Source organism: Microtus pennsylvanicus, chromosome 5 (genome assembly GCF_037038515.1).
Source record: "Microtus pennsylvanicus isolate mMicPen1 chromosome 5, mMicPen1.hap1, whole genome shotgun sequence".
Lineage (NCBI taxonomy): Eukaryota > Metazoa > Chordata > Mammalia > Rodentia > Cricetidae > Microtus > Microtus pennsylvanicus.
Window position 1 is genome coordinate 71539546 of NC_134583.1, and position 26288 is coordinate 71565833.

The window sequence follows — 26288 nt, forward strand, 5'->3', positions numbered from 1 at the left end:
TTCTCTGGGAAGTATAAAGGACCCAGGAAGGACATTGTCTCTCTCTGTTGAGGTGTCGGTAAGTAGCCTAGCCAGGGTTGAACCAACTTCTGACGTTCCACTGATCAACCTGCCCCAGGAACTGCTGTTCCCAGGCAACCCTGGTAAGTCACCTCACTATGTGGCCTTCCAGATTTGCCTTTCCTGCATCCATAGCACCACGCACTCTGTCAACACCTCCAAGCACAGGAAACCATTGGGGAAGACACAAGTATTAAAAAAATAAGCTGCGTGACATTTATTTTGTCTTGTTAACATTAATATCTGTAGAAACATTTTTATTGTCAGTATAAAAATTAACAGGTTTTATTAAATACTTTCTCCAATTTCAAAACACATAAAAATCAGTGTAATCTGCATTCATGTCACATGACTGTAGCAAAGTGAGTGGGTGTCTCCAAAGCAGAACACAATACTTGAATACGGAAATCAACAATAACCGGTCTCTTGTTGGGTGCAGCTATCAGGCCAGCTCTTTGGGTGAGGTCTTGGCAGACGAAGGCGGAAGCCAGAAAGAAACCCTCTACAAGAAGGAAGATGCTCCCAAACTCTCAACAGAGTAACACTGGGCTTTTGATATTCGGAGAGAACGGAGAGTCCCCAAAGGAGTTTCTGAGGCTGAAGAACATGAAGCTGTTACTAAACCTCACGGAGGAGAGGTGAGGCTCGCGTGATGGATGTGTAACTCAGGCAGAAGGCCAGCTGCCAGACAGAACCCACCCTGCTACCATTCCGATGGACGTCTGTTCCCAGAGAGCGGATTAAGGCATTTTGGGATGAGGACGCTGGTACCATTGGTCTTGGGAAGTCTGGGTAAATGTTACACGAGGGTGACAGAGCTTAACAGGTTTCTTGTAAGTGGGCATTGAGGTGGCTAAACATGATCATCGGACAGCAGAGTTGAAACACAGATAAGTCGAACACGTCACTTCCCCCCACATTAATCATAGATCGTAAATATTTCTCTTCTTAAAGGATCCAATAGCCAGTTAAGTCCAAGCATAGATTAACTAGTCCTCTGTGCTGCCTGCATAGAAATGCCACTTAAATTACAAACAAAACTATAAATGATTAATCATTTCGTATATTACCAATTGGTTAATAAATTAATGTGACACCATTTTCCCTGAAAGCAAAAAGTATTTTCCCACCTCTGCTCGGTGAAAATTAAGAAATTCTAAGAACAGCATTTAGCAAATATCTATTTAAAAAAAGGAGAGACCAATTTTCTAGGTGCATCAGGAACATCCATTTAAAATCAATACAAAAAATAATTCCTTGTAAATATATAATATATATTTATACATAATTTGAATATATTTACATACATCCAGCACCTATATACTGCATTTGTGCTCTGTAAGTGTGTGCTGACATATATTTTCTCCAATTCTTACAAAATTAACAAGGAAGGCAGAATGCGCGTCTGCCTTGAGTCCGACCGGGGCACAATCCAGGACACACGGTGGGTCAGAGAGGGCGGTGTGGTGGCTTGTGGCTGTCCACTTCTCAAGAAACATTCTTCCTCCCCTGGGAAGGTGACATGTTCCCGACTCTATAAATCTTTACACATGTGCCAAACATGCTTCCCATTATGTACTCCTCTGTTCCATATATATACAAGTGGAGGTGTGTCACATGCTCTGGAGGCTCAGCCTCTCTGTTCAGTGTATGTAGGTTCCTGGTGCCGTCCCATTTGGGGACAGGAAGACACGTTCGCTCATGTTTTAACACTGCCGTTTATGTGTGGATACTGAGGCAGGCAGGGTTCATAAGGCATGGGGTCTGGAGAAAACACAGAATCGTCCCCTGAAGAACAAGAGCTCCTTGTGTCGGGGTAACTAGGAGAATACTGTTCGAGAGGCTGAGTGAGGTCCAAGTATTCCTGCAAGAAGGGAAGAGAGACGTTTTTATTTCATCTCGGGTCAGGATAACAAGGTGAATACGGTTCGAGTGGCTGAGTGAGGTCCAAGTATTCCTGCAAGAAGGGAAGAGAAGAATCTCATTTCAAACAGGAGTTTCTGAGACAACTCTATCAGACTTGGGAAAGGCCAGGCTCACCCCCCACTGCACAAAGACCTCCCCGAGACCTCAACTCCATTCATTCCAGGCTGCCCCAAACTTTTATAAGAAACCACCAGCAAGTAGCCGACGACAAACACACCGTGAACTGCTGGTACTGGGCGGTCAGCTCTGCCCACAGGACCGAGGTGACCTACCATAGCCCTCCTCGCTAGAGCTCGTGGATGGAGTTCAAGATTCAGCGAAGCAGAAACACAACAGGACCCCTTTAAATAGCCAGGCCATGAATATGTATGTTCTGAATCACGTTCTACAGTTGTCATTTCTAGGATCATTTGAGGGGAAGGCTCCTCCGTTCGTTGCATAATTTAACAGATGTAATTCATTACTCCCAGAAGCTCTCAGAGTTAACAAGGTAAACAGGTTGGGGAAAGGCTTAGATACCCTCGTGAATGTTAAATCCATAATGGGCTGTGAAAGAAAAGTCTAGGAAAAAGGGTTCCTCTGCTCCCCAAAGCAACTCTGGCTGTTGCCGAGGTCCCTCTGGCTCACTCAAAACTCCTCTTCCTCCAGCTCTGGGCAGGGTGCGTGCCCTTGTATGTTTCTGTTTGGCCCACAAACTAAGGCTGCTTTTCAACATTAGTACATGCGTAGTAGAAAAATCAAATTAAGAGTCATATCTCATGCCAGCCAATGACATGAAATGATATAAATTCCTATGAAATTATATAAATTTCCCCATTTCAGAGTCCATAAAGTTTTAGTGGAAGACAGGCACTCATTTATTTATGCAGAGTTGGGGCTGCTCTCATGCTGGGACCACAGAGTTTCGACAGAGACCATATGGCCTTGAAGCTGAAAATGTTTACTCTCTGGCCCTTACAGAAAGTACTAGACAACACTGGTCGGAAACCAGGAAGAGATTTCTCTCTGTGTCTCTTCCTCAATGTGTCTTTCTCTGTCTCTCAGTGTGTCTCTGCATCTCTCTGTGTCTATGTGTCTCCTTCCTTCCTTCCTTCCCTCCTTCCTTTCTTGCTTCCTCCTTCCTTCCTTCCATTTTGAGACATGGTCTCAAGAATTCAAGGTGTCTCCTTCCTTCCTTCCTTCCCTCCCCTCCCTTCCCCTCCCTCCCTCCCTCTCTCCCTCTTTCCTTCCTTCCATTTTGAGACGTGGTCTCAAGAATTCCAGGCTGGCCACCAACCTGCTATGTATCTGAAGATGCCCTTGGACTCCTAATCCTCCCGCATCTATCTCCCTGAGTGCTGGGATCACAGGTGGGCACAATCATGCTCAGTTTACGTAGGGCTGGGGGATGGAGCCCAGGGCTGAGTACACGCTAAGCAAGCACTCTTATCAACTGAGTTACATCCCCAGCTCTGAAAAGATTTCTAAACAGGGGCCTTTCTTGTCTCACTGCTTAAAGGCACTGGCACAGTAGGGTAGCTTGGCTTACATACCCAGAAGCCAGCAACTCCTCTATGACATGTGGTTTTGCTGAGAGGGGGCAAAAAGCGCAGACTACAGCATAAACAGCCCCAGCGTTATCAGCAGAGAGTCCATGGAATGTTGGCGACCGTACGGTTTAAAAGACAAAAAACCACCATAATTCATCACCAGGGCTGGCAAGAGAAAGAGTCGCCATCCCAGAAGGGGGATGTGTCGGCTCCAACAACATCAGCATTAACCGCACAACCAGAAACAAACACACCCACCACATCAAAAGAGGACTTTTTGCTTACAATGATAAAAATGAAATTTTGTCCTAAATGGAACCATTTTTCTTGAGCATGTGGTAATGATTTTAAGAAGGAAAGAAACTTCGATTTTTATATCCGCTAGACAATATGGCACTCTGCTCTCTTATTTTAGGATACGCATATAAAGTTCAGTAGAAATGGGTCCCACTTAAAACATAAATATATCAATACACAACATTGAGTACGGACCTGGGACCATTAAATGAAAACTTTAGTACCCTTCCCAGTTTCTAAATGAAGTTGTAACTATTCAGATCTGATAGGAAAATAAAAAAAATCACTGGATTCCAAGCCTAGGGTTAAAGGAACTTAGGCTAGAAACAACAATTTTGGCAGGAGAAGAAAGTTGGGTTCCCCCCCCCACTTGAACTATTCCTTTCAACTTCTGAAGGTCAGCTGTGTTCATTTAAATGCAAGCTCCCCCTTCATCCAGCACAAGCCACCGCCAAGAGCACGAGATAAAGTTGCCACAGGAAGGTTTTATATCTCTACATTCAACTGTTTCTCTTTTTCTCTTTAATCATTCTATTTTTTAAAACAGAAATTAACTCTATTCTTTTCCTTTTAAGTATTTGGGAGATATTAAAAACTTTTATCTACTGTTGTGAAAACATCAACCTTTTTGTCATAAGGGAATATTGCTCGGCACCTTCAGGGAACATCTCAACATTCATTTCCAATTCCTAGCAGGAGGTTTCCCTGGACTGTGAGGCTCTCTCAGCTTTTCTGCTTGTACAAAATTCTTCCTAAAACCCTAGAGGTCATTCGGTTAACGTTGAAGCCAGAGACATGGCTGTATTTAGGCAAAGAGTAACAGAAAATGGTGTCTTTGGTTGGCGTAAATTATAAATACAAAAACTGACATATTCTGGGTGTATTCACGTGTGTGGGTGTACGTGCATATGGAGGCTTTGCCTTATGGGACAGGATCTCTCGTTGGAGCTTGAAGTTTGCCCGTGAGGTTAGATTAGCTAACTATTGAGCCCCAGGGATCCACGTGCTGGGATTACAAGAGAACACCATCACACCAGGCTTCCGGTGAGAGTGCAATGCTCGTGTGGCTATCACTCTACCCACAACTAGCTACCACCCCTCAACTCTGCCCCAGGGTGAATATTTTAACAACAGGCACCAACTGTCAACTTAAAAATCCTCTAAGTCACTCATAACAGAATTATTACGCACATATCAGCACATACAGGATATCACACAGAAAGACCCAAGCCACATGTCTTTCCAGACAGGCTCACCCAGGGCAGTAGCATACAGAAACGACAGACTCCCACTGCCTTCCATCAAGCTGGTCAGCCCCTGAGCAGAGACAGCATTCACACCAACCACCAGGACATAGAATCCAAGGCTCATATTACATACCAGTGCTTCCGCACACACCAAAGCACTACCACAGAACATTCCCGCCTCTTCCTCCCTCTCCACACGCCACACACACTGGGTGACACAGCACCACCGGTTGCCATGAGGGCAACTCAGGAGGCCTCAGCCTCATGAGTCAGAATTCTCAAAATTCAGTTCTGAGGGAAAAAAAAAAAAACTGACTGAAAAGGAACACACAGTTTAACTCTGCCCAACTCCTGCCCAAAAATGATAAAAGCTACCACTGGCTCCAACAGGGGAGCTTGCATTTAACAAATGGGCACCTCCCAAGGCAAGCAGGTCTCTAGGCTTCTGGAAGGAGGCTTTTACCTCATTGGTTGTGAGAGTTAGAATCCGGTCCAAGTCTTCCACCAACTGCTTGAATGTGGGTCTCTGTGAGGGTACAGCATGCCAGCAGTCCCTCATCATCATATACCTAGGAGAGAGGGTTTCTCCGGTGAGTTGATGTCACTAAGGACTTGATATACAGACACAGATGGTTTTCACAGGTGCCATGGAGACATACCCTAAATAACAAAATATAACTACACAAATACTAGCGTCACAGAAACTTTTCTGCAACCCAGAATGCTTTAGGAGGGTGACTCTGCATCCAAAAAGGGACATCTATGTGCTTCTCTACTACCTCTGCGACAGTGTGACCAACCATGATGTCAACACACTTTCCCGCTCTCTCTAGAGAATGGAAGGAGACACGTTTGTAGTCTGTCTTCTCCCTCCCAAACACTCCCGCCTCAACTACACTTTGGTTTTTTTCCTTTTTTTTAAAAGTCTGTTGACAAAAGTCCCTCAGTTTAATATATATATATGTATTCAGAAACCACAACTTGAAGGTTTATGCAATATGCAAGTTAATCCGCCACCACGGAGCTTTGAGCTAACTTCCTGATTAACTCTTGGATAGCTCAAGCTTCCCGCCTTATCTTGATTATGAGTTTTGACAGACCCTCTATGTTAGAAAAAGCAACAGGAACACAGGCACACAATAAATGCCTTTATATAATTCGCTATAAAAAGTGGCCATTCATCAGCCCTTCACTGTACACCAGAAAGTACTTGTCGGGATTACTGTTCTGAAATCCCCATGGAACACACAATAGAAGGCAGTCTCTGGGACAATCACTTTCTTAGTTTGCCCCGGAGGAGGGGCAACACCTCGCTGCCCAAGGCACGCGTCATTAACACAGCACAATTTCACTTACAGTGTGGGGAAGGTGTTCCTAGAAACCAGCTCACACTTTCAGAAGCAGAAATGGTTCCCTAACGGGGGCACCAGGATAAACCTTGGGTTCTCTGCTTTAAAATATGGGTGACCAAACACACTAATCCATTCAGTCTGAGTGAGCGTGGTTCATGTAATGGCAATTTTCTCTCTCTGTATACTTGTGTGTGTGTGTGCATGCGTGTGTGCACACGTGGAGGCTAACCATGGGTACTGTTCCTCAGAAACCATCTGCTTTATCCTTTGAGATAGGGTTCCTCACTGAGACTCGAGGTTTGCTGTTTTAGGCTAGGCTGGCTGGCGGGCTGGCAAGCCCCAAGGATCCTCCTATCTCTACCTCTGCAGTCTGTGGGACTACAAGTGCATATACCACGGTGGCCAGATTTTTAGGTGAATGTTGGGAATGAACTCAGGTCCTCAGGCTTGTGTGGTAAGCACTTTACCAAATGACTGACTCCCTGTCCCCATCACTATGGACGTTCATGTCGCTGTGGCAGAGCTCACTCCTTCCCATTCCAGACACTTCAGCAGAATGTTTTCTTTTGGACAAGCCATAGTTGTCTGTGTAACCTTCTATCTCGGGGCTAGGATTGAGCCCAGACCACCTCAACAATCTGTCTTCTTAGAGCATGTTTAGAAAAACGGGGGCCTGAGGAACCCAAGCCATGTCTGGAGAAACGGGACAGATGCGGTGAGCCCGCTACATTGTCAGCAGGGGTGGCCATGGCGCCCTTACAGCTCATTGGTGCAGTTGGCAGGCTTGTCCATCCTGTGTCCCTCCTTGAGCAGCTTAAAAAGTTCCTCCACGGGAATCCCTGGGTAGGGTGAGCCCCCTAAAGTGAAGATCTCCCACATTAACACCCCAAAAGACCAGCTGCAAAGAAAAAACACAGCATTAGTAATGTGCCCGGCTTGCAGAAACCTAAACATGTCAGTTAAAAAAATAAACAGTCACTCACTTCTAACATCCATAGATAAATGAGCTCTCCCGCAATCCATCCTACGTGCCCTTTCCTGACCCCCCAGGAGCCTCCCTAAATGAGGACGACAGTGGACGGTCTGATGGAATTTTCCATTAATTGACAAAGCCGCACCCCTGTCTCTTAAAGCTCTTTGTCTCTTATGTGGTGCTAACCAATGTGGGAGGTCTAGACGCCTCGACTTCAGCTTCTTCTGTCTAAATCACCCTTCTCCCTTTGTGGTTGACACAAGAACCAGGATCTACAGATGACAGAAAAGGCTGTGTGAGAGGACGCCTGCCCTAGAGGGCTGGCGGAGCACCCGCAGGGCAAAGACTCCGTGATGCTGTGCGGGGTGAAGGGAGCCAGCACAGGGCCCGGGTGAGCATGCCCAGAAGAAGAGGCTCATCCAGCAGAAAGTGAGAAGACCTCACAGGGTGCTGTTTATATTCGACTTCTCAGAGAGCCACAGCTGATTTCCCCAGCCTTGTTTGGTAGACTCAAGGCTCGGAGACAGTCAAGCCGAGAATCGTAGGTTACTTGTGTCCCGAGGTTCTGGAAACTCATGCGTTCCGACTCCAGGAGGTCGGTCCCAACGCTGAAACTGTCCCTGGTTGTCTACCAAGTATGAGCAGGGGCCACAACATAGCTAAAACAAGTTCAGAGCCTCAGTATATTGTGTCCAAATAAAAACTATGATTCCTTCCTTCTAGGAAGGCTGGCGGGACCAAGCATGCTGGTGGTGCAGAAACAACAGCCACATCAAATGCCTTAAAAGAGAGAGAGAGAGAGAGAAGAAAAGAAAGAAAAAAAGAAAAAAGAAAGCTTCCAAAATAAAAACAAAATAATACAAAACCCATAGAAGCTTGCAAAAATAAACAAACAAACAAACAAACACAAGACATCTTTTACCCAGTTGTTTCTCCAGTAACATCTTTCAGCTAAATTTCCCAATCTACAACATCAGTTGGAACCTGGCTCTAACAGTAGCTTCAAAGATTCATCTGAGAAATATGTAGCTTCTATTGTATTTCTAGAATGCTATCAGAGACTAAGACAAGACTTAAAAATTTAAAACAAGCAAAGCGAGCGGATGTGTGCTCATCCAAACTGACCACGCCTCCTCTAGCACCGGCCTCTCTGAACAAGCCCAGGACCACAGAAGAATCATAGACACCTAACTAGGAAGGGCTCAGGGCCTTCTCTTTTCTAATTTTTAGAAAGATACATTCATGATACGTATCCCTGGCTGGCCTGGAACTTGCTACGTGTAGTCTAGGTCGGTCTTGAACTTGGGATCCTTCTGAGTATTAGGATGAACCCGTGCACTTCCAGGCCCAGCTAAGGGAGCAAAGAGCATGCCACCCAGTTGACCGAAGTGCTGAGTATCTGCCATTTGCGATGGGCGCATGGTGCTTCCACGTGGCAGCAGGAGGATGGTATCCCCACCTTCCAGAGGCAGACAGGCCAGTAACCAAACCCTGGGTACCAACCTCCCGCAAACCCATGCCTTCGATGAGCATGTGAAACCTGAGTATTTCTGCAGCGTAACCCTTAAAGGAGTCAAGGACAGAGGCTACTTACACATCACTCTGATGGGTGTAAACCCTATCAAAAAGGGCTTCAGGAGCCATCCACTTGACCGGAAGTCGCCCCTGTCCAAAAAAAAAATGTAGAAAGGCCTAGGCTTTACAAGAGTACTACAGTAGGCCCAACAGGGTCATACCCTATGTAAGAATACTGTCTCATTTTTGTAGCCCAGACAGGTCCGCCACTTACAATTAACCCAGGGTAGGATCAAACTCTTGGCAGTCCTCCTGCCTCAGCTTTTGAGCTCCCACGCCTGGCTTCCTAATGCTATCAAAATTTAAAATAAAGGACTCAAAAACTACACCAGTTGGTTAGGTCCTAGAGGGCCTTCCCGCATGCGTGTAGGGAGACGGTGTGCCTAGGAGACAAGTCTCTGCATTGGTGGAATGCAGAGGGAATTACTGCGGTGACAAGCACAGGTCCCATCTGCTTGTCTATAGAAAAACCAAGGTCCCTGATCAAGTCAGGACTTCCTGGCTGGTTCCAAGAACCAGGTCTGAGAAGCAGATTTAGGTCCCTGTCTCTTCCTCATTTCCCTACTTCAGCCTGCCTTGAATGTGGGCTCTGAAGCTGAGCTCCCACTTAGCACCCAGGGGTGGGTGATCCGTGCTCCCTCCCTCACCACTCCGGGGTGCTTCCTTGCCCTCTGAATGAAGAGATGGCCTTCTAATGGCTTTCATCAGTTTACCACTAAGGGTAAACTTAGCTCCAGCTCTCTCTGTACACAGCGACTAAGATACATAGTGTCAAAGTGTGTCTCTTTTTGCTCTCTTTGTCACCCATCTCCCTAGTACATAGGCATACCCCAATCAGTCTCTAGGTGAATTGAACGGAGCAAACTTCAAAGCTCTCATCCTGGCTGTAAGAGCTGAGCCATCTCATCATCCCGCAGTTATGAAGGTTCCTAAGAAAGCCGCAGAAAGCCGTAGAGGCTACTGACTGTTATTCCATATAAATGAGTGCTCCAGATATACTAAACCTATCTCAGATGTAGCCTAAATTGGCTGATTGAGAGTTAAGCAAAAAACAACAGAACGTAGTAACGTGGAGGGAAGCCCCCAGGGTTCTCCCACTGATAAACTTGGCATCCTTCTGCGACCTTCCCTGCCCCGCCCCCAAGTGTGACGTCACACACTCACATTTGTGGTCTTTTTGTAATAGTCTATATTGTTGATATCCCTGGCCAGGCCAAAGTCTGCTATCTTCATCACGTTGTTTTCTGTTACCAACACGTTTCTGGCTGCCAGATCCCGATGGATGCACTGCAACCGAGGAAGAAGAGAGAGAAATAATCCCAATGTGTTTTAAGACTCAAAAGAAAAATAGACCCTTAAAAGAAAATTGTAAGACAGAAAACATACGCCAAGTCGAAACTGGGTGCAGAAAACTGCAAGAGGCATGCTGGGCTGTAAAGTCCACAGGCTGCCTAACATTGTCAAGAGCCCCAAACGTGACACAACAATCACTCAGTCTAATTTAAATAAACAAACAAAGGCCCTAATCATCTTCGAAAGTAAAGGGTGATTACATAAGCACATTCTCTTTTATCTGCTAGTGCTCCACAACACCGGTGTCTCTGGCAGCTTTACACAAACTTGACATCAGATACCAATCAAAAACCTCTGAGTGTAATACCTGCTCTCCCCAGCCCACGAAAGCCCAACTTTCGGGTGACAGGGTTAAATTCCACTGTCTTCTTCATCACATGGTCCCTTCTCTAACAATGGGACCTCATGTCCTACAAACACTTGATGTTGGCAAGGTCTACTTCTGTCATGTCTGTCTTTCCTTTTCCTATGTGATGTCTGTCCCATCCTTGCCTAGGCTGTATGAGGACCATCCTCACTGTTAGACCCAACTGGCCTCCTCTACTGCCCCCACTCTTCCCCCTCCGCAGATAGACACTGTAGATGTCTGTTTCTAGAGATGGTGTTGTTACTGCAGCCTCCCCTGTCTTCTCTCTCTTGCTTGCTTCTCTTCTTCCCCTTCCCTCAAAAGCAGAGAAACTACTATGCACTGTGTTTCTACTATCCTCGTGGCACTAATTCTTAGCTACATAAAGCAATTGCAAACCCCTACCTCCCTCCTGGCCTCTGCTGGGACCGGAGGACTCACTGTCCAGTCACTCCGGGACATTCCCACAGCCAGCCATACCCTCTTGACATCTCAGAGTCAACGTTGCTACTCCCCGGACTCCTATCCTGCTTGGTCCTTAAACAGAAAGGTTCATACTCTACACTCAAGCCCTGATCATTCCAGCTCCAAGTTGTCTCAAAGTCTGTCCTCTACTGCTTATCCCTTAGGCCAGGCTGTGGTCACTGCCTTTCCCCTACCTCTGGGGACTGCTGTGTTGTCTGCCCAAAGGCTTCTGGATTCCCCTTTTATACCATCTACACTATGTGTGTCAGACACAGCCCAGCATGTCCTTCCCTGGCTCACTGCCCAGCCAATGTCCATCTATCCACATTCTCGGTGCAGGCTGTGCAGAGGCAAAACTGTGTCTGCGCATACATCAGGACCTGGCACTTCTAAGCTTGTTATGATACGTCTGATGGGGGATGTACTGCGCCAACACTAACCATGGCCTCAGGAAGGTCTGGCCATCGTTATTTATGAAGGCCAGGCCTTCCAAAGCTATTGTGTTTCAGCGGCACTTTAACTGTCTACAGTTTCATTAAGATACCCGGCAAACAGAATCCCTGACCACCCACCTCTATTTTTAGAAGAGATGTGGTACAAAGAAGCAAGCATCGCCCTCCAATGCCTTTACATAGGTGAGGAATCAAGGTTAATGATCACGGGAAGCAGAGATACTCCATCCAATGGATGAGCAAACTGGGAATGACCTATTGTAAGCTCTCCATGAAATGACCGCATAAAAATGGAACAAGCCTAGCTGCTTCTGAAACATGAATAAGGAATTATTTTAACTCTGCCCTCGCCCACGCCCGAGCATCCCGTGCTCACTTGCATGCGTGGGTGGGCCAAGATCAGAGTCGAGGAAGCAGCGAGCCACCCAAGTCTGCCTGTCCCTGGCCAGACTAGGAGCGGGAAATGTGAGAGCCCCCAGGGCTGCCTGCAGCTCTGCCTGGGCTGGAGTGCATTGCAGATTTGGAGGCCTTTTCATATTCAACTTCCAAGGCCTGGGCCAAGTCCTCCTGGTGGTGTGTGTGCTCCCGCTGACATGTGTTCTCTGTGTTTGGCAGGCTGAGTGGTCAGAGGAATCTGGCTTCTCCTGCAGGGGGCTCCGACCACACATGAGGCTGGGACAGAGAGGCTGCTGTAGGCTACTGCTACCCTCGTGTTCACTCTATAGCCCAGGGTGCTGGGAAATACCGAGGGCCAAACAGAAGATGAGGAACCAGCGCTCAAGAAGAAAAGAATTAAAGGTAAGCCAAATCCCACCACACAGAAGTCTGAGCTGTTTTCCAGCCTAGAGTCCCTACTGTCAACAGAATGAAGGCCCTGGGGAAGCTTCCCCACAGGTTCTTAAGGAAGGGAAGCCCAATGGCCCTGTGATGAAGACAGGGTGCTGGGCCGCATGTCACCTTATCTAATTCTCATGGTGACCCATGACATGGATGTCATAGATGGGGATGTGGAGCTTTCTTTTAAATAAAGTTAGTGTCCTAGAACTGGAAATAGCAAGGGTTTTTTATAAATACTTTAAAGCAAAAATACCCCCAGTGGGTATTTTGCTGTCTAGTTAACTGTATGTGCCATACCGTCTCTTTCCTTGTCTGGCTCCACCTCCAACCCACACAAAAATGACAGCGGACTGAGGTCAGTCATGGTGGCTCCTCTGGATACTCACTGGGCTGGGCATACACATCCATCCCAGAAACTGTCCTCTGGGTTACCTTCAGAGTTCTTCGTCACCTTCTACAAACTGCATCTCTGAGGCCCACCATTCCCCCACTTCCTCATCTTTCCCGTTCCAGAGCTTGCTCCTCATTTCTAGAAGGAGAGCCTCCTAAGGGAAGCCTTCTTAAGACCTCCATCCAGCACCCTTGCATCCCAGCCTTCACTGTAGGTAGGCATGAGCTAGAGGCGTCAGGGCAACACAACAAACCAGAAAGGCACGTAGAAGCATTTACCCTGGGCCCCTCTGCAAAGTGATGGAGCCAGCCACACAGGGTGACGATCCACAGCCTGGGGCAGAGACTCTACCGATCTGCCTGCATCCAGAGAGAATCGGGAAAGCCCCAAGGGACCCAGGTCTGGAACCAGTCTTTCCCCTTTGACCCCTAGACATACAGGTCTCATCCCAGAAGAGAAGACAGTGATTCTGCCTACCTGTACACACAGCATCCCTAGCATGCCCTCGCTGTCCCTGGCACCCTCCTCCGTACAGGGATCCAAGCCTATCTATGGTGGATGACCTTAAGCACCCATGACGCACGTGATGTCAGATGTTTGCCTCGCTGTGTCTGGCTGATGTAGGCTCTCAAGAGGTAGCTGGCAATTAGTAATAAGAGTAACGACAAAGGTCATCATATTTCTGCAAGGACAACCTATTCCCACTGCTTCTCAGCCCCAGGTGTACTCAATCCCCCTTGATTGATGTGACAAAGTTGATGTGACAGCCCTTGTTCCACTGTACCTAGCGGCTGCAAACCAAGAAGTCTCAAGTCCACAACACTGGGGGGGGGGGGGTGCGGAACCACCACCAGTTCTGTGGCCACACGGAGCAGCCCCTCCCCCTGACTCTGGGCAGGGCTACACAGCTGACCTCAACGTCAGTCCAGAAACCCTTTTGGGGGCACCCAAGAGTGACTTCCTCACCTCTCAGCCTCCCTCACCTCAGCTTCCCCCCAGTTCACCACCATAATGACAGCTGCCTAAAAGGTGTGTGTGTCTCAGGGCTGAGTTCCAGCCTATGGCTTGCTGGTTGACACCTTCCCTTAACCAGCTCTCCAATGTGAGCTCTGTATTTTCTACTGAAATTACTTCCTGACCCGCCTCCAGGCTCCCAGGTCCTCCTCACTATGGGAAGCCACAGGGCCATTCAGTTTCTCAAGTTGGGCATCAGGTGACCTTTAATCACCCTGCTTCCCCTCGCCTAATCATCCCACTACATGACAGTAAAATGTGCCCAACTTCCAACTACCAACTTCTTTCTGTGTCTTAGGATCTGATAAAGTTTGGCCCATAGAGGAACTCAATATTTCCAATGCGCCACCCAGGGGCAAACTATAAAGCACACACCTGACCCTAGTACTCACTCTTGATAGCTTTGCACAGCCCCAAAGGGTCAAGCCCAGGGTCCCTGCCTGGCCCTGCAAGGCCCTGAATGAGTAGGGCTTTCTCACAATGTTTCCAGTTGTTTATCTACGCAGTTTTGTTCTGTGTTTATTGGCATTTTTTTTCATAACTCGTTACAAGAAATCAAAGATGACACATGTTCTGGTCACCTCACTGGCCATCCCAGTCCAGAGAGCAGCCATCAGTGGAATCTCGAGGGCTGAAGAGAATGAAGAGGCACTTCTTCATTGCATCAGCCACAAGCCCTGCTCAATACAAACACTTCCCCCATCTCCCACCAAAGAGGATGCCTAGCAGCGAGCAAGCCTAGAGAAGTTACTAGGCTAACTGCCTGGCCCAGGCTTCCATGTGAAATAGTTCAAGCATGTCAAGGTCAAACAGTGCCACAGCTGTGCACATCGGCCAGATTCATGATGCTCATTCGCTCACTCCACATGCAGCCTACACATACAGAAAACACATATACACACATGCACGCATCTACATACACCTGTACACACAGACATGCATGCACATATGTACACACAGAAATGACACAGGCACACACATGCACTCACGTGCAAGCACACAACCTGCTTGTTTTTATTGCCAATCATTTTAGAAGTGAGCTACAAGCATCATGGTTACTTTACATCTTGGTTCCTCAACATTTCCTAACACTGTAGCGTTGACGGAAAGCCATGAGTGGAAAATTACAGACCATAAAACCTTGTTTTATGTACAAAATCATTACAAATACTATGTAAAGGTACCTTTTAGCTATGGGAATAAGGATCACAGAAAACAGTTGATTTTAACAGACTTGGGCTTCGTTTAGATCATGTCTCATTATGTACAGGTAAATATTATAAAAACTCACCCTAAACCTCTAACTCTGGTGTTCTTAAAAAATTTGCGGCAAGAGCTATCCCAACTGTGCATCCTCCATCTTCACACAATGCAGGGTTACCCCAAAATCCAACTTGAACATAGCAATGTCACTGAAGATTCAGGCCATGTTCAAGTGCCAGTCACTTACAGTAATATCTGACCTTCAGCTCCCACTCCAAAGAGCCAGTCCAGGACTGTCATACCTCTGCATCTGGTTGGTCTGTCTCTCTAGTCTCTTTAATCGCATCTGTCTGTCTGCCTCTGCCGGTGTGTGTCTCTCTCTTGCTCTGTACTTCGGGTCATCCAGGCTGGCTTCAAACCTGATGCTCAGCTGAAGATGACCCTGGATTTTCCTTCTTCTGCCTCCACCTCCCGAGTGCTGGGACTATGGGTCTGTAGCTCCACGTGCGGTTTATGTAAAGCTGGAATGGAACCCGGGGCCTCATATGTGCTGGCCAATAGCATTCTACTACATCCCCAGCTCCCCCGCGATTTTTTAAACCGACATGAATGCAGATATTCTGAGGCAGCATCTTGTCCCACATTTTAGGTCTGTCTGTCTGTTTCTTGATGTCAAGGATTTTCTGGGGCAACCCCCCCCCTGCCATGTGCACATATACGTGGATAAAATCAGAACTCAAAACTGCTCAAATTTGGCGTCTAAAACCCTGTATGTCAAGAGATTTTACAGTTGCTAAGAAGAAAAAAAAAGAAAACATAGGTTTTATAAGCTATAAACTCTGAAGAAAATAAAAAAAATAATAAAACAAAACAAAGTGAAACTGAGCACAGGATAACTCTAAGCCATGTCCCCAGGAGATGGAGAGCAGGGCTCAGGAACACACATCGCTGCCACCTGCACCATCAACACAGGCCACCTCCTTCACTCTAGACACTAGCAAGGCTGTAGAATCCAGATTCGTGACTCTTCAAGCAGCCCAGGCTCAGAGTGACAGAGGCGCACCCTGCCAGGGGATCTTTTTGTCTTTGGCAACCACAGGAGCTAAGGACAAGGGAACCGCAGCCAGCTCCATTCCAGGTAGGAGCTGAGCCCATCTCTGCCCACACCCTTGTGCCCTGCCTCTGAGCGTGGGGTTGAGGAAGGGTGCCCTAGGTCCTCAGAAACACCCATGAAAACTCTGAGCACCTGCCCAACAGCTTCTAGAATAACTAGAATGCTTAGAGTTCCATTGTGAGTGGTTCGCTTGGAATGCCAACCATTCACCTCAGGGGACCTGGCCAACTTCTGACCACAGGATCACCGAAGGAGACAAAATAAACAGAAATCCCAGACTCTCAATGTCAGGACTACTCCTGGGCTCAGTCTCCGTTCTCAGATCATTTAATTCCACATCAAGCTCATTGTTCTCAACTTCACAGCCAGGTCCATGCCCCAGGCTCACTCTGAATGAAGCCCGAGCATCCCAGGAGCATCCCACCTGCCCGCCTCCACACAGAGCTCACTCTCCTGCAGCCATTCGGAGTCTCTGAGGCTGCTCTGGTCTTTCAAGAGTCCATTAAACTGGAACATGAATAAAACCACAAATACTTTCCAGGGTGTACAAGACATGCAAGGACTTGATCAAGCAAATGAACATGTCTGAACTGCCCAGCTTCTTCAAAGCCTCTTCACTAGCTTTTGCCTCTAACCGAGCAGGATGAGGAAGGACTCACTTTTTGGGAAGCCAAGTACTCCATGCCTCTGGCCAGCTGGTAGGTGCAGGACACTAAGTCCTTGAAGGTCATCTGCTCCTCGGGAACTCGGTTAATGTCATAGGAATACTCCATGCCAGGTGGCCTCCGAGCTCGGAGGTACTCCCGGAGGTTGCCTTTGGAGGCGTATTCAACTATGACGTAGAGCGGCCCTGTGACAGAGAAAAGAAGCTCCCTAAGGCAGCGAAGGCAGGAACTACCCTTGGGTGACTCAGCAAAATTTCTTTCTTTCTTTTTTTTGGTTTTTCGAGGCAGGGTTTCTCTGTGGTTTTGGAGCCTGTCCTGGAACTAGCTCTTGTAGACCAGGCTGGTCTCGAACTCACAGAGATCCGCCTGCCTCTGCCTCCCAAGTGCTGGGATTAAAGGCGTGCGCCACCACCTCCCGGCCTCAGCAAAATTTCTAGTCATTTACAACCCACTGTGGTTCTGTAGTGTTTGAGCATTGAACCCGGAACCTTGGGCACACTAGGTAAGTGCTGGGTAAGTAGTCTATCACTCAGCAACAACCCTCACTTTTTTTTTTTTTAGTGTTATCACATGCAGAAAGGCATGGATAAAAATAGACCTCCATTTATAATCTTCCCAGAATGATGATGACCAACATGATAACTTCAAGGATTTAAAGAAATAAAGGACACAGTTGGAGGAACCTTCTTGTCAGTGCACTTCTTTCTCTATGGCGGTGGTTCCCAGCCTTCTGGATGCTGCGACCCTTTCGTTCAGTTCTTCAGGTTGTAGGGACCCCAACCAGAAAATTGTTTTTCCTGCTACTTTATAACTGTAATGTTGCTACTGTTATGAATCACAATGTAAGTATCTGATAATATGACTCTTGTGAAAGAATCATTTGACTCCCACTAAGGTTGTGACCCACAGGTTGAAAACTATTGCTCTATGTCTTCCTGGAAAAGCAACAATCACCAGAAGCCTAGCCCTTCTAGTTCCCTTGAGCCACTGTGTGTGTGTGTGTGTGTGTGTGTGTGTGTGTGTGTGTGTGTGAGAGAGAGAGAGAGAGAGAGAGAGAGAGAGAGAGAGAGAGAGAGAGAGAGAGAGAGAGAGCACATGCACACATACACAGATATTGTAATGATAAATAAATATTAAGTTTGGAGGATGAAATGAAAGATGAGAATTTAGATGGCTTCAAACAGTCAGAGCAATAGTGTAGACTCCAGGGCTGGGAAGAGCAGTCCCCAGGCCACATCCTGCTCAATTCCAGTCTGAGTCATCGTATTTTATTGTCACACAGCCATGCCCATTCATATCTGTCTCGTAAGGGCTGATTTCCCAATATAATGGCAGCGATGAGTATTTGTGACAGAGACCACAGGTCTGCAGAAGTCTAAAATATCTACAATTGCCCTTTGGAGAAGAAGGTTCCAAATCCCCGCACACCTGAAGAAGAAGCTGCACAAGCATTTTTCAGGTCTACTAATTACTGTCAAGTTGATTTCCAAAGCGCCAGTAGGCACTCCGGCGAGCACCCAGGGAAGTGGTCCCCCTGGGGGAGACTGCTCTTTCCTTCCACTTTCATTCTGGGAAGCTATTCTTGAGAGCTCAGCCATCTGCTGCCTAGAGCAAGACAGGTTTCCTCAGTCCCCACTTTAAGGGAAGAACTTCTCAAGCAAAACAGACTGACCTTATTTTAAGAAATCTCTCAGGTCCTCACACAACAAAAGCATCACAAGAAAGCCCTTTCAAAACAGCCCCCATACCCCCAGGGGCAGCCACAGACCTGCTGTGTACTTGTAGCTGGTAACATCTTCCTAAGGATAGAATAGAAGTCACCTTTACAAAAATATGTACGTGTATGTGTGCATATGTTTGTTTGTATCCGTGCACGTGAGGACACATGCAGGTATGTGTGCTTATGTGTGGCAGCTAGAAAACAGTCATGCTTTTTAGACAGGGTCTCTCACCGACCAGGAACTCACTGAGAAGGCTAAGCTGGAGGGTAGTGAGTCCTAGGATCCACCTTTCTCCATCTTCCCAGTGCTAGGATCATAAGAGCTCAATACAGATTTGGCAGGTCCTCGTTGACTCTATTGACTGAGCTATCTCCCAGCCTCTACTTTTTTGTATTTTTGAGACAGACTTACTATGTACCCCAGGCTGCTGTCAAACTTGTGATCCTCCTGCTTCAGCTTCTTGAGTACTGGAATAGGTGTGCACTACATGTCTGATGGGAATAGATACCCTTGAGATGCCCTAAGAGCAGAAACCCTACAGCCCAGTTGTTTCCAGATGAGACCTGCTAGCCAGCAGTGCAGTGTGGGGACAGAAAATACACCCTCCTCCTACTTACCATCTTGAGTGCAGGCTCCCAGGAGGTTGATGATGTTCTTATGTTTACCAATCATCTTCATCATCTCCATCTCTGACACCAGATCAGAAAGGTCCTTCTCTGTGGCATCATCTAGGAACGGGAATCATAAATCGGTTGGTTCCTCCCAGTTCCAAGGATGTCACTCTTAGCCATCAGATGATCAACATGGTAACTTCAAGAGTTCTTACTTAGAACACCATGGAGTTGAATTTTAGAACCAGAAATATTTCTCCATCTAATCAGCGAAGGGTTAAAAGCTGAGGCAGGGGAGTGTCATGCTCAGTATCAAAGTGGTCACATGGGCAAGAGTTGGGATCAAAACTAGGCCCCCAACACTAAGGTCAAGTCTTTGGCAACAAAGTTCTTGATCGTGAGCTAACCTCATCCTCTGCTGTATCTAAGGTACGTTCTAGAATATACCAAACTTCCCAATGCCCCCCCCCAACAACTTCAAGAATGATGGGGAGGAAACTGTAGGAGAAACATTGAGAATCACTATAAAATTTGTTTTTACAGAGAAACAATTCCCAATACAACCTTTAGGTTCTTAGAAGGTAGGCCCAGGAAGTAGCCCATAAGTGGCTCTGCAAATGCATGTGCACACCAAAATAGTCTGATGAGCAAAAAGCCTTCTCAATAGTTCCTGATTACTACCCTCAAAGAGAAGTACAAGTCACGTCTCACAGGCATGGCATATGCACAGCAGAGGCCCAACACACACGGGCTCACGGGGAGTTTCAAATAAGACCATTTTCAGTGTGCCCTCTTTAAAGTTAATTCCTCTGTTGTCATTCTGTTTTCTGTAGTTTTAGGATTCACAGTGTCATGTGCCTGCCACTCAGGTATTCTATCACTGAGTTAATTCAATAAAGAAAAAAAATCTGAGCTAAAAGAAAAGAATAAAGGCTGAATGTGTCTCTAAAAACAGGGGCATGGATCTATCCTGACCTTTACGGAGAAGAGGGAAGGGAGGTGGGAATAGAGCAGCCTACAGACACATGGCTCAGCATGCTGCCTTCCCTAGACCTTAGTCGTACTCTGGTTGTCAAAAGGGATGCTAAGAAGGCTTTGGGGTTAATATCCTCTGACTGTGATGAAAAAAAGGATGGTGGACAATCTTGTTTAAAGAGAAAGGCCAACCTCTAAACCTTCCTTTCTGCAACAGCCCCAGGCATCTCAAAACCAGGAGTCCTGTAGAAAATATGATGCCCAGTCCTCCCTACCTTGCCTTTGCTCTGGTACCTACACACTTGCCATCTCTTCCCTGGTATCAACCTTCAAGGCAAGGACCATCCCAGAGTTCCCTGGGAATCTCAAGTCAAAAGCTAAAAAGACAAAATGAATGGTGTTCTGGCCCTTTCTTGTCTGCATGTTCTCAGCAGAAAGGGATGTGGTAAGCATCCTGCTAAAGAAAGAAACAGCCTAACTCCTGAGCATGTATAACATCCTAATGTTCAGGACAGACCCCTGCCTACAAGTCGGGGAACCATCAGGCATGAAATCTTTCTTTCTGAGGTGCCCACAACAGAATTTATAATGTGACTTTTCCCTTTAACTCTTCGTATAAAAGAATACCATGCAAGGATAAGTTAACAGTGAAAAGTAATTTAAGCTCCTTGGGCATCAAGCTGGAAAGAAAGGAAGTTCATATGCTGGAATTATCATCTACATGTCCCCGAGATTCTACATCAGCTCCATTTCTCGTTATTCCTTTTCGGCTTCTAAGTGACTCTTTGGATCCACATTTTGACAAAATGTGGCTTTCTGGTTCCTGCCCTCCCTTATTCCCACTCCAGTACCTACAACTCTTTTGCATGTTAAAGTCTGCGTACCAATTTACCCCCTAAACTTTCTAAGCCCCTGAGTACACACACGAGAGGAGAATCAATGAGGATTTCTTAGTAAGAGTCGGTCAGACAACGACTTGACCCAGCAAGCTACCACTGTTCATAAACTGTCTTCTCTTTTAAGAGCACGCAGCTCAAAGTAAATCCTCTGCCTCAGATGCTCATTTATCCTGAAAACCCCTCAACCTCCAGGTCAAGCATGTGCTCTCTGCCCCCACGTCATTGCAGAGTTCACGTTCATCATGGCGGGCCCTCCCTGCCCTCCCATCCACCCACTCACCTTTCAACATCTTCACTGCCACGGTGATGGCCTCCTTGGGTTTGTCTTTATCGATTCCCACTGCTTCTGCCATGACTACTTGCCCGAAGCAACCTTCCCCCAGGGGTTTGCCCAGCGTCAGCCTAGATGTGTAAATAGGGGATTAGCACAGCGCGTCTGGCTGAGGGGCACAGGGAGGGAAATTCCAGAACTAAATATAAAAATCTTCCAGAGGCATGCATATGGAACCAATGAGGCTTTGGGGCACACACGGGGTATTTTCTTAGTGACGTTTTTCCAGAACGTCAATTACTGTTGGAGCGGCTATTAAATTTCACGTTTGTGCTCTTCATTTGTTTTCTTTTTCTTTAGGGAAGGTGTCCTTGCTAGCGAGGTGGTCAGCTTCGCTGCGTGCCAACTGTGAGGAGCTTTGGTCTTGAGCCAATTAAATATTTGTGATTTAAAATGGAGCCGAGGAAGAAAAAAAAAAAACTGTGAAAGGCTGCTCTGATTTGCTGTCCCTGTCAAGGGGCAGCCTTCAAATGACTGTTATGCAATAGCAGGGGATTTTATGGTTCCTTTGCTTGTCCAGGCTACAGGGTAGGAGCTTCTGCTTGTTTCAAAGCTTCTGTAGTTTCCCACTGAAGGTAACTTCTCGAAAATGGGAAGGACAGTTTTTCTTTTGACAAAAGGTTAGAAATTCTTATCACTCCCCAAAATAAAAAGAAGGAAGAAAGTAGAAAGCAAAAGGGCACAAATGCCATTTTTAAGCACAAAAGTCCTATGCATGTCCGATAAACAGTCTGATATTGTCTTAGGTGTTCCTTAGGGACACTTAGGGAAGTCTTTGGAACACTTTCGAGTGTGTTTTTTATCTTCATTTGTTTATTTTTTAAACTTGTTTTTTATTACGTTGTAGTATGTGTATATGTGTTTCTGGAGAGGGGTATGCACATGTGGCTGCCAGCGCCCATGGAGTCCAGACATATCAGGTCCCCCAGATCTGGAGCTACAGGAGGTTGTGAGTCGCCCACCATGGGTGCTGGGAACTGAACTCTGGTCTTTTATAAGAGCAGTACCCACTCTTTACCACAGAGATCGCTCTCCAGCTTGAGTGGGCTTTTCTTCCTTTTTAACATAAGCACAGTACAGCCAAGTATCGAGCCTTTCTCAGAACACAGCATTTACAGTAAGCACCCGATATTTTCAAAAGCTCAAAAAAGAAAAAAAAATGGAGGGCAACACATGCCATGCTGAAGGGCATCCCCTTTCAGTCCAGAAATAAAATTAAATTGAACATTTTGGCAGAAAATAAACATTTGCGTTGGAAAATGGTTGATTTATGCCCTATTGCCCCGCTACTACATGCATAACAACCCTCTCTTTGTGTAACTTCGGCCTCCAATCTAATAAACCGCTTCTAAATAGCCTTCATTCATTGGAAATCTGCTCCACCTACATTTGTGCTAAACACTGCTTGGAAATGCACGGGGCTCAGATTTTCCACACTTAGGTCCCCCCAAGTGGGAACCGCTGCACAGCATAGACTCACGCTGTTGACTGCTGTCACAGGTGGCCAAAATTACAGACTCAATCTGAAAGCTGCGAGTTTGTAACGTATGAGCACAACTCTCCAATTCAGCTTTGTATACACAGGAATGTGCACACGAACCCAGCTATGTATGGAATCACACTCAGCTAGGGGGCTGGCAGGGGTCAAGCACAACATCTCTTCCTCCACCAAAAGTCTGCAGGTAAAGAAACCATTCTTTGTGTTTTCTCTGGTACCTCACCAGTAAAAATGTCCAGTAAACATTCCCTGGATGAAGGAAGGAAGGAATGAATGCTCCTTTCACCACAGCATACAGATAAGCTGGAAATGATTTCATTGACATAAACTGAAGGCTGCAGCGACAGCTACTTAGCCCTGGATTAGGATATATGTGAGGATCTCTAACAACAGTGGGAACCAAAGTGCTGCAATTGTGTGACTCAAAGACCCAAGTGAGGCTCAAGCTTCCTTCCCCTGCCAATTAGAACTGGCCATCCAGTCTCAGGAAATCTTATCTTTGTGTTCCTGAATCTCTGTTCACACACACACACACACACACACACACACACACACACACACACACACACACAGTATGTGTGTTGAATATACCACAAATAATCTCAGGAAGACACTGCAAAGATCAGGATAGGTGGGCTAGATGTTTTCAAGCAAGCTGAGAGCTTACTCCTGGGTATCTGATGCAGAAAGAGCCAATTATTTCCACCTTCCGTGACCCTCAAGCTGTCTAGACTCTGTTCCTACAAGAAGGAAGCCGCCAGGGTTGATCCCTACCTAGAGGGCAGAGGCTGGTGGGCCACCATCTGCACTACCAGCTCTGTTAAACACACCATCTTGCTGAAGTTTGCAGTTCAAAAGGCCCTGATTACCAGGGCACAAGTGAAAATGAGAGATTCTAACAACCCAGCACTGTGCTCAGTCTTAGGAGGAGAAGACCGTGACCCTCATTTTATAGGCAAGAGGTTGGGAGGACTGAGCAAATCCCTTGGGTATGCCCACCCACTGACTGGCAGAACTGGGATTCAAATCTAGCACAGGCACAGGCCAAATTACACGAAGTTATTCAGCTGGGCCAAAAGACAAAACAACTCCCAGCAATATCCGTGCAAGCCTGCATGGCAACCTTGTGCTTCGACATATAACTAGATAACTCCCTATCAACCAAAAAGCAAAAGTATTGTAGATCATAGACTCAGGTGTCAGGGGCCAGACTTGAAAATTTTCAGTCTAATATCATATTAATAACTACTAAAAGCAAAGCAAAAACAAAACAGCAGCAGCAACGGAAAAAAAAATATCCCAGATCCCTATGGCAATTTCTAGTAACCAGAAGTTTTAAAGTCTGTACAACTCCACTGTGTTCCATCTGACTAGGTTTGAATTGTCTAGAAACTTCAACAATGATAAGCACATGCCATCTTGCTTGGTTATTAGGCAGGACTTTGTAGCTCCGCTGAAAAAGAAATACTAAAATTTTGTTCTTAAAAATTCTTTTTTTTCTAGGAGTTGGTTATTTAGAAACACAATCTCACTCCTGTTGACAATGTCAGAGCGAGACCTTTGCAGCTAAAGGCCGTGGAAAGAAAATGTCAATCCAATCTTCCCATTTATAGCTAGGCGCACACTGGGGCTGTGTGCAGAAGAAGTACTCACTTGTCTCTGGGGAACTCCCACTTTGGATCCTCTGGCAACTCATACTCGGAGACCCCTGCTAGCATTGGGGTATCTGCCGTGGAGGACAGACGAGTGGTTATCCTCACCAGCGGGGTGTTGGAGTTCATGGAGGAGCTAGACTCAGCCGAAACCTGGATACAAAATGCAAAGAGGCAGATGTAATCCTGGCTCTACCTGCGAAGCCTGGAGGTGAGCTGGGACCCAGCCAGAGCATCAGTTCTTACAAAGAAAGGGGAAGGAACCAGGCCAAAAAAAAAAAAGTGTGGGGGGGGGGCAAAATGAAAAGTCACAGGAAAGATCGGGTTTCCTCAAAAAAATTATTTATAGAAGTTTAATCATGGTATTTCTCCTTCTCATCTTAATTTTTAAAGACAGCCACTTAAGAATGCATAGACAGACACCCACAGGCATCATTACTGTCTTTTGGCCTTTCTTCGTTCAGAGCCCTGCATGAGGAAGATTTCCTCAGTGCTGTTCAGGCCACAGACTGATGCCGTGCCCCTGAGATTCACTAACATGAAGGCTGGGGCCAAGTACAGGGCGCTGGCTAGACATGCGCAAGGTTCTAAGTTCCATTTCCAGCACCATAAAAGAAAAACACATCCAAAACTGAATCAGCAGCAGGGATTCACAAGCACTTGGCGGATGAGATCTCCGCTGCCTTTGCCTCCAGAATGTAAAAGGGTATCTCAAGGAAAGAGGGGTGCGTATGCGTGGGAAGGGCATTCTGGGAACTCAAAGGTCTTTCATTCGAGGAAACCCAAGGCCCAGGCACTGGGAGGTCATTCTTCATCTGTCCCCAGTCCTTCTGAAACTTGATGATGCCAGGACCATTTAGTGAGAATGGGCTGGCTCCTGTCACTTTGGCTTCTTCAGTAGGCAGGGCAGTGAACACATGAGACCAAGAGTTGAGGGAAAGACACCGCCACACTGAACCACATAGGAAGGATCCTCTCCCACCTGGCAACACACAGGGCTTTACCAAGTGACTTTCTCGTTTCCCTTGATCCGTATCAGCCTAGGCCAGACACGGTGTTTATCTCTTAAACACACGGTCTCCCCTTGACTGATCCCTGAGAAAGAAAATTTACCCAGAATCCATGTGAAGGCTGTGCCCGGGTATGACTGTGGGCTGCTGGGTACTGCTTCATTCTAGACCACGACTGAGGGTTTGGCCAAAGACACATGGATATGAGGTTAGACAGGCACCATCTAGGCCTCACCCCAAGCCATCCTGGCTTCCATCCATGGCATGGCTGGGGATCCCCAGCTGAGCACACAAACGCCTCCTCAACCCAACTGGCAAAGATGAAGCCAAAAGAACTTTTTCGCAGGTGAATCCTACACTCTCGTCAGAGGAACCCAAGGACCTATGTTGTTCCTGGGACTGTCCCATTTGTCATGCCTGTCTGTTCTTCGTAAATCCCTGCCACCCTCAATAAAAGTGAAAAAAGGTGCCTGTAGTATTAAAATCAAAGGCGTTCAAGGTTATCCTTGGCCATATAGTGAGTTCAAGCCCAGAGATCCTATCTTGGGAGGAAAAAAAAAGAAATAAAAGGAAAGGAAAAAGAAAAGAAACAAAATGTTAAAATCAAGGGATGAGTTTTGGCGTGAAATCCCATTATTTAAAATATACATGGGGACATTTCTGAACCTTCTGAACTTGCCTTTGGGGAAGTGGAAAGGTGATTTCTTTTTAAAATGAAATCTATGTGTGTGTGTTTGCTTGCGTATCTGTGTGGAGGTCAGGGGACAACTTCTGAGAGCCAGTTCTCTCTTT

General features: G+C 46.5%; 1 protein-coding gene across 13 annotated transcripts in view; it reads right to left on the reverse strand.

Moving 5' to 3' along the window:
* Positions 1-300: 300 nt before the first annotated feature.
* The window catches only part of Fgfr2 (fibroblast growth factor receptor 2), a 105613-nt gene continuing 79625 nt past the window's right edge, over positions 301-26288 (reverse strand). For 6 of the 13 annotated variants that reach the window (XM_075972464.1, XM_075972474.1, XM_075972469.1 and 3 more), the window contains 9 exons: positions 24488-24638; positions 21286-21407; positions 19138-19248; positions 16794-16984; positions 10124-10246; positions 8979-9049; positions 7172-7309; positions 5523-5628; positions 301-1924 (listed from right to left, as the gene is read on the reverse strand). In XM_075972464.1, the coding sequence (XP_075828579.1) occupies positions 1760-1924; positions 5523-5628; positions 7172-7309; positions 8979-9049; positions 10124-10246; positions 16794-16984; positions 19138-19248; positions 21286-21407; positions 24488-24638 (1178 nt within the window). In that variant the 3' untranslated portion in view covers positions 301-1759. Of the gene's footprint in view, positions 2018-5522; positions 5629-7171; positions 7310-8978; positions 9050-10123; positions 10247-16793; positions 16985-19137; positions 19249-21285; positions 21408-24487; positions 24640-26288 lie in introns of all 13 variants that reach the window. The other 7 variants (XM_075972466.1, XM_075972471.1, XM_075972473.1 and 4 more) reach the window with 3 other exon arrangements.